The sequence below is a fragment of the Propithecus coquereli genome, unplaced genomic scaffold, assembly GCF_000956105.1.
Source record: "Propithecus coquereli isolate 6110/MARCELLA unplaced genomic scaffold, Pcoq_1.0 Scaffold328, whole genome shotgun sequence".
Classification (NCBI taxonomy): domain Eukaryota; kingdom Metazoa; phylum Chordata; class Mammalia; order Primates; family Indriidae; genus Propithecus; species Propithecus coquereli.
The window spans coordinates 2629652-2642813 of NW_012148930.1; the positions used below are offsets into that span (position 1 = coordinate 2629652).

At 43.3% G+C, this 13162-nt stretch overlaps 1 protein-coding gene across 1 annotated transcript in view; it reads left to right on the forward strand.

The window, feature by feature from the left end:
- DENND1B (DENN/MADD domain containing 1B) overlaps window positions 1–13162 on the forward strand; it is a 200980-nt gene that overhangs the window by 7896 nt on the left and 179922 nt on the right. Inside the window, exon 3 of the mRNA XM_012650453.1 lies at window positions 12380–12946. Within this exon, the coding sequence (XP_012505907.1) occupies window positions 12380–12946 (567 nt within the window). The remainder of the gene's footprint in view (window positions 1–12379; window positions 12947–13162) is intronic.

Consider the following 13162-nt stretch of genomic DNA (forward strand, 5'->3'; position numbering starts at 1 on the left):
CAGATCATTTCTTTCTATTTTTTAGAGACAGGGTCTCGCTCTTGCTCAGGCTGGTCTCGAACTCCTGACCTTGAGCGATCCACCTGCCTCGGCCTCCCAGAGTGTTAGGATTACAGGTGGGAACCACCGCGCCCGGCCCTAATTTCTTTATTTTTGCTACAATTTGACATGTTTATTTGGTCTAACAAGGCTGCTCCTAGTAAAATAGTGGCTTAGATAGAAGATTTGGATTTGGGGCCCATCCGCACTCCCAAATTTACTGCAGCATTTTCACAATAGCCAGGATATGGAATCAATCTAAGTGTATGTTAACAGATTGATGGATAAAGCAGATGCGGTATATTCATATACGATTGATATTATTTGGCCTTGGAAGAAGGAATTCCCGCATGGGTGGACCTGGAGGACATTGTGTTAAATGAAATAAGCCGGGCACAGAAGGACGTGTACTGCATGATCCCATGTACATGTGGAATCTAAAAATTTGAATTCATGGGAACAGAGAGCAAAAGGGTGGGTATCAGGGTTTGAGGGGTGGAAGAAATGGGGAGATGTTGCTTAAAGGTACAAACTTTCATTTATAAGATGAATAAGTTCTGGAGATGTAATGTGCAGCATGGTGACTATAATTACTAATCCTGTAATGCATATTTGAAATTTGCTAAGAGAATAGTTCTTAAGTATTCACACCACACACACACACTCACACACAAACTAAAGCAAAAGGTAACTGTTTGAGGTGATGGATAGGTTAGGTAGCTTGATTGCTGCAATCATTTCGCAATGTATATGTATACTAAAACACCATGCTGTACCCCTTAAATTTTGTTGTGCTTCCTTAAAACAATTATTCTGGGGCCAGGTGCCATGGTGTGTACCTGTAATCCCAGCTACTTGGGAAGCTGAGGATTGCTTAAATCCAGGACTTTAAGACCAGCCTGGGCAACATAGCAAGACCCCATCTCAAAAACCAAAACAAATATTTTGAATTCTTTTGTCAGACAGTTCATAAAGCTCCATTTCTTTAGAGTTTGTTGCCGGTTCTTTAATTTGTTCCTTTGGTGGTGTCGTGTTTCCCTGAGAGGTCTTGATCCTTGTGGCCGTATTCTTCATTTGAAGAAGAAGAGACTTCTTCTGGTCTTTGCAGATCGACATTGTCTGGTAAAAGCGCTTCATTAGTCAGCCTGTCCAGATATTCTGGGCAGGCTGTATGGTGTGTTCTGTGGGTGGGCTTGCTGTCCGTGCTCAGACAGGCTGGCCTGGTGCCTGGGTCAGCAGGAGGGTGGGTCTGGCACTGGTCCATGGGGTTGGGCCTGGAGCATGTATCCGCTGGGGCAGAACCTGTTAATTGGGTCCGTGGGGGTGGGCCAAGTGCCAGCCTGGTGACTGAGTCCTTGGGTGCTATCCTGGTGCCAGGTTCACTGGGGTGAGCTTGGTGCTGGGGTGTGCAGCAAACTGCTCACTTCACTCTCTTCCCTCATGTGAAGGGTATCGCTCTCTGAGCTGCTCTTTGCATAATGTAAAATTGTCCCTCCAACCCTCTCCAGTGTGTCTTATTTCTGAGCTGCACCTAAGGTGCCACATGAGCTCTTGTGAAGGTATTTTCTTGCATGGACGGTTGTTTAAACTGATATTTCTGTGAGAGGATGAGCAAAGGAAAGTCCCATTCCACCGTCTTGTGGATGTCACTCTCTATTATATTCTTTCTTTGCAAACTTTCTGGTTGCTCTGTGAAATTTGGGAGACCAGAAATCGGGGTGTAAAAGGGCTAGATTTGTGAACATTTAGATTTCAGAGGGATTAAATTTTGGGAAACACAACTAAAGTAAATTAATTTGATGGCTTTTGCTGAGAGGGGTTTCAAGGGGCCTTGTAGCACACGGTGGTGTGGTAATACGTAGGGTTAATTTAATTTGTCGTTAGAGACTTTTTGACATTTCATCACTTTATTTTTTGTTCTTTGAATTTCTTCATTAAAAGGTGGGAACAGTGAAGTTGCTGTAGAAATATTGCTGCCCTCTTTCATGAAGACTTGAGTTGCATCTATGCAGGTCTTAGTATTTGGTAGCATTTAATTTTGTGTTTATAAAGTTACCACTTGAACATGATGCTATGCTTGCCAAACAAACTGGATGGAGGATGTCAGCCTAAGAAGCTTCGGTCCTGCTGCATTAATTAGCACATCCCTAAATCTGACCGGACAGCCCAGGGCAGAGTGAGTCAGCACAGGCTGTGATCTTATCTACCGCACGCTTCTTACGGGAGCTGCTTGTGACCAGAGGTGACCATTACAGGGGGCACCTCCACCCTCACGTCCACAGGACTTGAGGTTTGATTTCAGGATATGATGGGGTGCTCTCACGAATCATTTCAGTGATCCCATAGTTCCTGTCCCGGACTCATTCGGCTGCCAGGCTCCCCGTGTAGCGCCCCGAATCAGAGTCACAGAATGTGAGGCAACCCGAGCACCTCAGTGCCTTCCTGGAGTGCAAGGATGCTGCTTTCCTCTTCTTCTGATTGAATTTAGGCATGTTTTTCTCGTTGTGTGTTTTAGGCTTTTGGGTACATAGTATCAAAATAACAGGGCTTTATCTTTCACTTTTGTGTAGGATTTCCTGGGGCAATGAATCATCAAAGAAAGCCCAGGGAAGAAGATGGATCTGAAAACTTCATCACCTTCCTGATAACCTGAATCTGAACAGCTTTACCAATCAGCGAGCTCCGAGTGTGCCAGAGAGCTGAGACTTCTGCCTGGACTGCCGAATCTGATAATGGTAGCAGCTGAGGTTCGTAGGATGGGAGTGGCGCAGGCTGGTTTCCTTGAGCGACAGCTCTCTGGGCCGCATCTTTACCTGGGTGTCTAACGTGCATCTCAACTTTTTAAAGCCTAAAGCAAAACTTGGTTCCTTCCTCACCCCATATCCACACATTTATCCTTACCTGCTCCTTATTAAGTGGCCAAAAAGCTGGGAGTCACCCTGTCCTAGCCACATCCAATCCATTGGTAGTCCCTGTGGGTGTACATATATTCCTACACATATCTGAAATTTGACAATTTCTTATCATTCGCACTGCCGCTGTAATCCAGAGCGTTGTCATTTCTCCTGGATTACAGCAGTAGCCTCGTAAATGTCTCCCTTGACCCCCTACTTTGCCCCTGTGCTGATTTCCCTCTAGTAGCTTCCACAGCAAGTAGAATAAAATACAGAGTCTTTACCATAGCTTGCAAAAACCCTTCGCAGTCTGGCTGCTGCCTGTCTCTCTGCCCTTTTCTCCCACCGCTCTGACCAGTCACCCTGTACCCTGGCTTTCCTTAAATGTGCCAAGCTGGTCCCAGACTCAGGGACTTTGCATCATCTCTCCTCTTTGCCAGGGAGCCTCGTCCCCTGTATCCTCACACAGCTGCTGTCTTCTCATCATTCCAGTTACAGCTGAAATATCTGCCCCGTAGGGAGGCCTGCCTCGTCCATCCTATTAATAGCTAAAGTAGTCGTCCACCCATCATTCTATCTCGTTATTCTGTTTTTCTTCTTCTTAGCACTTGCTTCTATCATACATTTTATTACTTATATATTTACATGTTTATTGTTGGTCTCTATTAACTAGAATATAAGCTCCATGAGGGCAGGAACTACGTGGCCTCTAGTGATAAACATAATATTAGCTTAGGCAAAGAAGCTGAACATTACCAGCGTAGAGCTAGCTTAATAACCAGCTAGAGAGTATCAGGTATTCCTACTAAGTTTGGGAGCCAAGACACCCAGAGTCTTCCGGGAGAGGGGAAGACATGCAGGGAAAGAGCAAGATAGCTTAAAACAACAGGACGGCAGCTTTGGAGGCTTTGTTCATTCAAAGGACGAGGGTGAGGTCTGAACAGGACAAAGGCAACTGCACGACCGGCCTAGAGCCGGGAGGCAACTCGGGGAAGAAGTAGAAAGCACAGTGGACGAACAACGAAAGATTAGATTTGAACCTTGGTTCAGGAGGCAAGTGATTAAACTGCTCACAAAATAGTTAATTGTCAAATCAAATCCACCCTGGCAGCTGTTTCTAGTATCCCTTTCCAATAATACACACCTTGCGTAGGTAGACAGCTTATCTTCATTCACCTTGTTTTTTCCTCTAGGCACCCATGTTCCATTAAAAAAATAAACCCTATTGTATGATTTGTTTTCCAATATATAGCTTTAACATAAGGGTCAAAAACTATATGTTGAATGAAGTTTCATGCCACAAATACATAAAATAAATATAAAATGACAAAGAATCGTAAGGTTTATTTTCAATTTTTATGAATGTTCTTAGAGAATTATACTTTGGTTTTGCTTTTTCATCTTTGGAACCAGGAAATCCAGTTTCTAGACAAAGCTTTTCCTTAAAAGATGCAGTTTGTCCATGTTAAGAAAGTTTCTTTCAGCCGGGCACGGTGGCTCACGCCTGTAATCCTAGCACTCTGGGAGGCCGAGGCGGGCGGATTGTTTGAGCTCAGGAGTTCGAAACCAGCCTGAGCAAGAGCGAGACCCTGTCTCTACTAAAATTAGAAAGAAATTAATTGGACAACTAAAAATATATAGAAAAAATTAGCCAGGCATGGTGGCGCATGCTTGTAGTCCCAGCTACTCGGGAGGCTGAGGCAGGAGGATCGCTTGAGCCCAGGAGTTTGAGGTTGCTGTGAGCGAGGCTGACGCCACGGCACTCTACTCAGGGCAACAGAGTGAGACTCTGTTTCAAAAAAAAAAAAAGACAGTTTCTTTCAACTTTAGCTTTCATTACCTGTAAAGTGAGGGAGTAATAACAAGCAATAACACACTAGTATCTCTTTTAGTTTCTTACATAAATGCTTTTTTAAAATCCTACATCTTGTACAAAGAACTCTTAAAAATGGTACGGCTACACAAGTGTTTAGTGCTGTTTGTAACAGGTATTTAAAGATACCAACAAGGTATCACCTTGGCTGAAGCTAGGTTAAAAAAAAAGACTTTGACAAAGGTGAGGCCATATGATAGTAAATGCTTCTGAAATAAAATGCAGACCCACTGGAGCTTTGCTCACTTTTGCTTTGAGAGCAAGAAACTGAGTGAGAGAGCAAGTGAGAGTCAGGGAAGGGAGACACGTGTTTTACCAAGAAAATGGCTTTTCAAAAGGGCTCCGTGGTGTTATGCAGGCCGACTTCTATTTCCTGGCGCCTCTGGCAAACCTGGGAAAGTGCGTTCTTCCACGCAGGCGTTCTTGGAATAAAAGGTCCCTGGAGAGTTAGCTTCCTGCTTCATCATCTCTAGTACCTGTTTTACCTACTAATCTCTACCTCACAGGACTATTGAGAGGCCCAGCTAATAAAAACCGGTCATAAAGCACTTGGCAAAATCACAACAGCCATAAAAAAGAATAAATGTAAATGTGGCAAGGCTTGTCTTTCTGGTATGTACGTGACGTCTTTGTGCATGAAGTTATATAGTGACTCAAATGTTAAGAAATTTTTTTCCCTTTGTTTTCTTGCTTTCACAAACTGGGAGGAGTTTTTCCAGCTGGTTTGCTGGAGTGAGTTGTTTCAAACTCAGCAGTAGGCCACTTGGTTTAAGACCTTCCTTCTCATTCTAATATTAGGCCTCTCGTCATGAATTCATGCATATGTTACTTAAGAATTCATACCTGCTTATTTAAAGAGGAAGTAGGACATGTTTGTGTTAGAAGTCACAGAGGTAAATAAATGGATTGTTAGTATTCAGTGGCTTTATTTACATCATCACAGGGTAGGAATTAGCAGCACCTATTTGGTAGTTTTCTTGAGTAACCGGTGATAGCATAGTATTATTACTATGAACAGTGCACATGCTAATAATGTTGTATGTTCCCGATCCACAACTCAATCCAAGAGGGAAATGAAGGAAGACCCAGGGAGCAGCTGCGTAGCAGACAGGAAAACAGTCCACACTGAGGCAGGAATCCTATTAAGTCACATGCAGACCATCGGGCTGAATCATGGGTCCGAAAGCCTCCTTTCCACTCCAGCCAAGCCCAGCTGTTCCGACTGGCAGTCTCAAGGAGACAGGAAGAGGCTGCTGGAATTGTGCACGGTGAGTGGAGAAAGGTAGGAGAGACTGAATCCTTTTTATTAGAGAAGTAAATAAATTCCCACCAAAGTAAGACCTCGATCAGTTTCATGGTGCTGACATTCTGCTGTTCCTTCCTTTCCAGAGACTATTACAAGCAGAAGTTGTCTTACCAGATATTTCCCTCCGGCTTGGGTCTGTGACATCAGAAACAACAGTAGAGATAAGCTGATAACCACACTTTTGAATCCCAGGGGAACTCTCAGTCCTTGTTTATTTTTGTCTTGTTGTTATTTGCAGTAGTAAAAAATGGGACGGGGGTTGTCAAATATTTTGGAGTTTTAAATCTTTATTATTCAAAGGACCTTCTGCTTTGGAATTACACCTTTTGCCCTGGTATTTGACTGAGTTCTGTTTGCTGGCATGTTGCATTTTTTTCCTTCTGGAATCCATCATACATAATTACATGTAATATTTGCTTAGTTATTCCCTTGTATTTTAGGAAAGCAGAACTTGGCATATAGCAATTTGTTTTGCTCATTTCTTTATTTACATTAGGATTAGCGTTGCTTATATGGGTTGATTCTCTTTTATGTTTCCTTCCAGTAAATTCTAATGACATTGCTCATTGGATGTGGTTACTCATTCTCCTGAGAGTATTAGATGGGTGTGAGCAGAGCCCACATGCACTGAAGATGCTTTTACTCATGTGGAGTATCTGGTGGGTGGGGTTAAAATTCCTTCCCATGCAGTGCCACAGGGTCACACCAACACCGTGCTCTCTCTTGAAGCCCAAGTGAGACTCCGCAAAGAACCCCTGAAGTTTACCTCCTCTGATTATAATCTGTTGGTGACACTCTGCTTCAAATATTCTTTGTTCTCAACTATAAGGATCGCTTTAGGGTTTCCAATGTCTAGAAGATTGAGGAACAAAGACAAGGGGGAACAAGCAGAAGCTGGTCAGAGGTAAGAGAATTTATTTTACAATTTTGGGCAAATCACTCGGAAAAAGGCGGAAGGAGAAGATCTCATGCTGTGCTGTATTATTCTTGAGAATTTCACTATCTTTTTCACTAAACGTTTAACAGCAAAAGAAACAGTATCATCATTCACTATTTGAATTTCATAAATATTTGGATATGTTCAGATTTGGAAATAAAGACGTAAACATTTATCTGAGCCCTTTTGTCTACAAACTGGGAGATAACTTTTTACTGGAGCTGGCTTTCAAATCAACATAGAACGCCAGCATTATAAGCTATGAGGTGTGAAAGCAACTCAGAGAACCATATTTCAGGAAAGATATGCTCCCAAATCCTTTCCTTTACCTTCTCTCTATTTTAAAAGTACTTCATATGTCTTGTGGAGGGAGATTTTATCTGTAGATTCAAATTCATGATATTGCTGCTAAGTGTTAGAAGAACAATCTACTTGGAGAATGTTTTTCTTAACAACACTATCTCAGTTGATATTAAAAGGCAGGTCCTGAAACTATGATTTTTAGATGGTTTTCTGAGGCCTTCAAGAAATTTGACTTAAATAATTTTTAGAAAGAATTCTTCTATAATAAGGTAGTGAAGGTAGTGATAGTATTAATAAATTTCACCTAAGAACAATAATACGAGGCTGTGCAGAGTTAGATTCTAGGGAGTGCCTGACTGCGGTGAGAGGGTTGCATGTAAAAGCTCGTTTCTGGCTGGGTGCGGTGGCTCACGCCTGTAATCCTAGCACTCTGGGAGGCCGAGGCGGGTGGATCGCTCAAGGTCAGGAGTTCGAGACCAGCCTGAGCAAGAGCGAGACCCCCGTCTCTACTAAAAATAGAAAGAAATTGGCTGGACACCTAAAAACATATAGAAAAATTTAGCTGGGCATCGTGGCACATCCCTGCAGTCCCAGCTACTAGGGGGGCTGAGGCAGGAGGATCGCTTGAGCCCAGGAGTTTGAGGCTGCTGTGAGCTAGGCTGACGCCACGGCACTCTAGCCTGGGGGGCAACAGAGCGAGACTCTGTCTCAAAAAAAAAAAAAAAAAAAGAAAAAGAAATCACCACACACAGAAGAAAACAAAGAAACAAAGGACCATAAGTAAGAAACAGCAGGAAAAAAAATTCAGATAGCAGAATCAGATCCACAAATGCTTCAGATGTTGGAATTTCCAGAAATAGAATTTAAAGTATGTACATTAAATGTACTTTAAGAAATTAAAGAGAGGCTTAAAATATGGGTTAAGATAAAGCAGATTTTAAAAAATAACCAGAAAGAACTTTAGAAATAAAAATGATATAAATTAAAAATTAAACGGATGACTTTAACAGATGAGACAAAGCTGAAGAATCAGTGAACAGGAAATTTTTGAAATTAACCAGAATTCAGCCCAGAGATAAAGGGAGAGGTGCTATGACAGAGACGTTAAGAGACATGGAAGGTATTATAGAATAATATGGGTATAATCGGCACCCCAAAAGAAAAAATGGACTTCAGAATTTTCCAGAAATGATGAAAGTCACCATTCCAGAGTCAGGTAGACCAAAGAAACCAAGAAAGACGAATTTAAAAATATCTAGATACTTCATGGTGAAACTATAGAAAACTAAAGACAAAAAGAAAAATCTTCGCTGAAGCCAGAGAGAAAACTGTTGGGTGGCAGTTGTCTGTTCTAAGTTCTCGGTGTGCTCTTGGCCGAAGAATGACCAGATATCCCAAAAGCCAAGCATGAAACGAAGTTTACTGAGGAAGGGCAAGGTAGGTTTACAGAGCAAGAGCAAGACACATTCACCACCGACGGCAAACGGGTCCCCAGCCGTAACGAAAGGGCTCTGGTTATGATGTGGGGTCTTGTTTTATAGTGTCTGGAGTGGGCCCTCTCTGTGGTTCCGACGGTCACCACCGAACCACTTTGATGGACAGTTAACAACATGATAATTAGCCTTGGGTTACTCTAGGTCACTTTCCAAATCCTACCGTGCCTGGGCTGCCTGGCCTGCACGCCGGGAATTCCCTGCATTCTTTGGCAGATTAGCAGGTGCTCAGGGCAGGATGAAGGTGGGGCAGCACCAAGACAGACACCCAGGGCAGGGCCCTTGCACTTCTTCCCCAGGTGGGGCACCTGCTAGAGGCAGCGCCAAGGCGGGGCACCCACTTCTGTTCCTAGGATGGTTGGAGGTCCCTTGCTATCTACCTAGCAATATTGCCTTTCAAGACTTTCTGAGTTGAAATTGTAATTAGGGAACCTAGAAGACAGTGTAACGATGGTGATATGCAGAAGGAAATAATTGTAAACTCAGAATTCTTTATCAGTGAAAATATTTTTTCAAGAATGAGAGAAGGAAATACATTCCCACTCAAACAAAAAGTGACAGAATATGCCAGTGTTCATAGCATGTATTTTATAGGCAGAAAGGATGTGATCGTAGATGGAAGTTCTAAGATGAAAATAAGAAAGAAGAGCAAAATAAGTGGTAAAGTTCTGGGTAAATCTAAACAAACATTGACTGTATAAAACAACTTTCCTAATGCATAATGTATTGGAATTTTTTCTTTTTTTTTTGAGACAGAGTCTTACTCTGTTGGCTAGAGTACAGTGGCATCAGCGTAGCTCACAGCAACCTCAAACTCCTGGGCTCAGGCGATCCTCCTGCCTCAGCCTCCCGAGCAGCTGGGCCTACAGGTGCTGCACAACACCACACCCAGCTAATTTTTTCAATTTTTAGTAGAGACAGGGTCTCACTCTTGTTCAGGCTGGTCTCGAACTCTCGAGCCCACAGGATCCTCCCACCTCAGCCTCTCAGAGTGCTAGGATTACAGGTGTGAGCCACCTCACCTGGCCTGTATTGTAGTTTTGAAAAAGGTTTTAAAGGTCCTTGTGTTGATTGAGAGAAGGTGGATGTATTGGTGAACTCTGGATTTAATCAGTTAAATTTTGCCTGTTTAAATTTGTAGGATTTGGGGGTGGGGGGAAGGGCAACATACGTAACCTAAACATCTGTACTTCCATAATATGCTGAAATTAAAAAAAAAAAAAATTTGTAGGATAACCGCTAAATGAATAGAAATAGCATAACTTCCACACTAGAAGAGGGGGTGGAGGGCAGAAATGAAAGCATGAAAAACACTCCATCAATCCTAGAGAAAGCAAAGGAGAAAGAAAAAAACACATCAGGAGAAACAAATGGGAAACACAACATTAGATGTGAGAAATAAATTTAAATTTATCAGCAATTTTATAAGAATACATGCAAATGGTCTAAAACCTTGATCTAAGAGCCACAGGTGACCAGACTAGATTAAAAATCAAAATTAAAATGTTTTAGACAAATGTGAAACAAAATGATTTAGAAAGTTTGAATGTAAAAGGGTGAAAAGAGATATACTAATACCAAGCAAATACTATTCAGAAGAAAACTGTTTAGAATCTAAAGCAAAAGCATTATTAGAGGTAAAGAAAGTCACAACATAATGATAATAATAAATGGTTCAATTTACCAGATGAGTATAATAATGATGAACTGGTATGTATATTATTACAGAGCCCCAAACTACATAAAGCAAAAATTGACAGAAGTTGAAATAGACAAATCCACCATTATATTTTAACTTACCTCCCCCATTAACTGAATTATTTCAAGCAGATGCAAATTCAGTAATAGAAAATGTCAACAACACAATCATCATACTTGATCCAGCACATATATTTAGAACACTGTACCCAAAAGCTGCAGAATATATATTCTTTACGAACCCATGCAAAACATTTAAAATAAGTCTCAAAGCATTTAGGAAGATTAATAGCTTATAGACCATGTTCTTTGACTATTACTGTCCTGAAAAATGTTAATATTAATTGTTGGGTAAGAAATATCATTGCTGAAATATGATCTTAATATGATCTTGGGAATATCTAAGACTAATTTGAAGGTTTGCCCTTCATACACCTCTGTCAGTCATCTGGGAAGTTCTATATGAAATGAATGTTACTAAAATTATACCACTGGTTTCACTAAACATATTATCTACTAAATCCTTTTTCCAGTATTTTTAACAAATCATGCGTATAAATCATGTCCATCTGTGTATCTATCCTTTTTGCCTCAGTAATATCAGAATAGATAAATGTCTTTATTACCATCAGCCTAAAGGCTGGTTTAAAAACAATTGCTCTGAGCTGAGGTAGGCATGTGTAGTATTTTCCCTCCATACACTTAATGTAAATTGAATAAATAACGATTTTATATTATGCAGGGGTATGACTGTCACTTAAGAAAAATCCCAACAATGGATGGGGAAAACCATTGTATTACTATTTCCTCACCCCAAATTAAAAACGCCTATGGAGTCACCCCAAGTATGGTTTTTTCCTTTGGAGAAGAATTAATTATAATGAAAGAAGAAGTTTGAGAAATTCAGTAACACTTGGAGCAGAAGTGGTTTTTAGTTTACACAATATTTTTCAAGGTTTTGGAGTATGGTAACCTTCGGTAGAAAAAGCTTTATTTGGGGAAAAAAATCCCTTATCTGGTATAGCTTGCCTAATTGTGAAACTGAAATTCACAGAATAATTTCTCAAAAGATAACACAAAGTTGTAGCACTTTTTGACTTGACCATAGTGCTCATGTGATAATACAATTAATCATTCTCATTTCACAAATGCAGGAACCGAGAAACTCAAGTTAACTGTCTCACCCCAAGTCAAGCTATGACAACTCATTATGCTAAAATATAATTTTTTTTTGTTTCCCAGTTATATCCTGTCCTCATTTTTGATCCATGGCTATACAATACATGCCATTTTGTTGACCAAGTAGCACCCAATTTTGGTAAGAAAGTTTAAGACTGTTGAAATTGAGTTTAACTTCAGGTTCCCTGATTCTAAATTCTTTATTTAATTCCTGAAACTCCTTGTCTGACTCTTAGGCCTCATGACTCACACGACATTCATACCACATTTCCTCTCATCATCTTACCTTCTGCATGAATAAACTCTGAAGCAACCCCCATTTGGAGGGCAACCACCGCGGCCACGTGTCAAGGGTGGCAATTTAGCTGGGAGAAGGCCTTCCCCGGAAGGGCTCTGCGTAAACAGCCCAGCTGTGGACAATCTTTTCAACGTCCATCGTAGGACTTTTTCTATAATGCATCTCTGCTCAGTAGACCCTAAATACGAGGCAGCAGAGCAGCGCAGAGGGAACATGTAGAAGTGGACAGTCAGCCTCAGATAGATCTGGTTTGATTTCCGGCTTGATGAACCCGCCGGTTCATCTGCAAAGCGCTGATGAAAGGATCCATCACAAGCTAAGTGAGACAAGGCACATCGCCTGCTCCACTCGCGCTTTAGGGCTCTGCAGATCGGCCCTCCCACCCTCACCCTTCGGGGCGCCCTCCCCGAACGCCCCCGACTGTCAGTCTGGGAGGCCTGCCCCTGCTTGAGCACGTCCCGAGGTTCGTCTCCGGCCGCGCTGCAGCCCGCGGTGCGGGAAGGTGGCTCCCACACGTGCAGGCGCGTGCAGCCCTGCCGGTGGGCTGCTCGGCCGCGCGGCTTAGCAGGTGCACCCGTCCGAACGTTCCCGAACCAGGGGGGTAGCTCTGGAATTCGGAGGGCCCTAACCAGGCCACCGCCGGAGTCGGGAGCCAGGAGCATCGACCTGAGCTCGGAATTTGCATTAGCAAGGACAACAACCCCATTCCGTGTGCACGCGATGTGGGAAGCCCTGCAAGCCGAGGTGCTTTTCCAGGCGCTTCGCCGTGCGGGGGTGGTAGCCCCGGGGCCCTGCAGCTGGGGCTGTTCTCGGAAAGCAGCCGCTGGGTCCCGCGCTGCGGACACGCGCGCCCTGCCTCGCTGGCTCCCTCGCAAAGCGCTGCGTGGCCGGCAGGGCCGGCACCTGCGCGCCCCCTCCGCCCTCGGGCCGCCGGGCGCTGGGACCCCGGCCCCGCCTCCCCGCGCGGCCCAGGTGAAGCCGCCGGGCGCGTCCCCGCGCGCCCCTTCCCCCTCCCGGCGACTTCCTGGTTTGCAGAGGTGCAGCAGCCGCCGCGGCGGCCCCGCTTCAGGAACCCAGAGGCCCCGCGGTGGTGGCGGCGGGGGCGGCGGCCACGCCGCTGCTGTCACGGAGGCTGCGGGGGG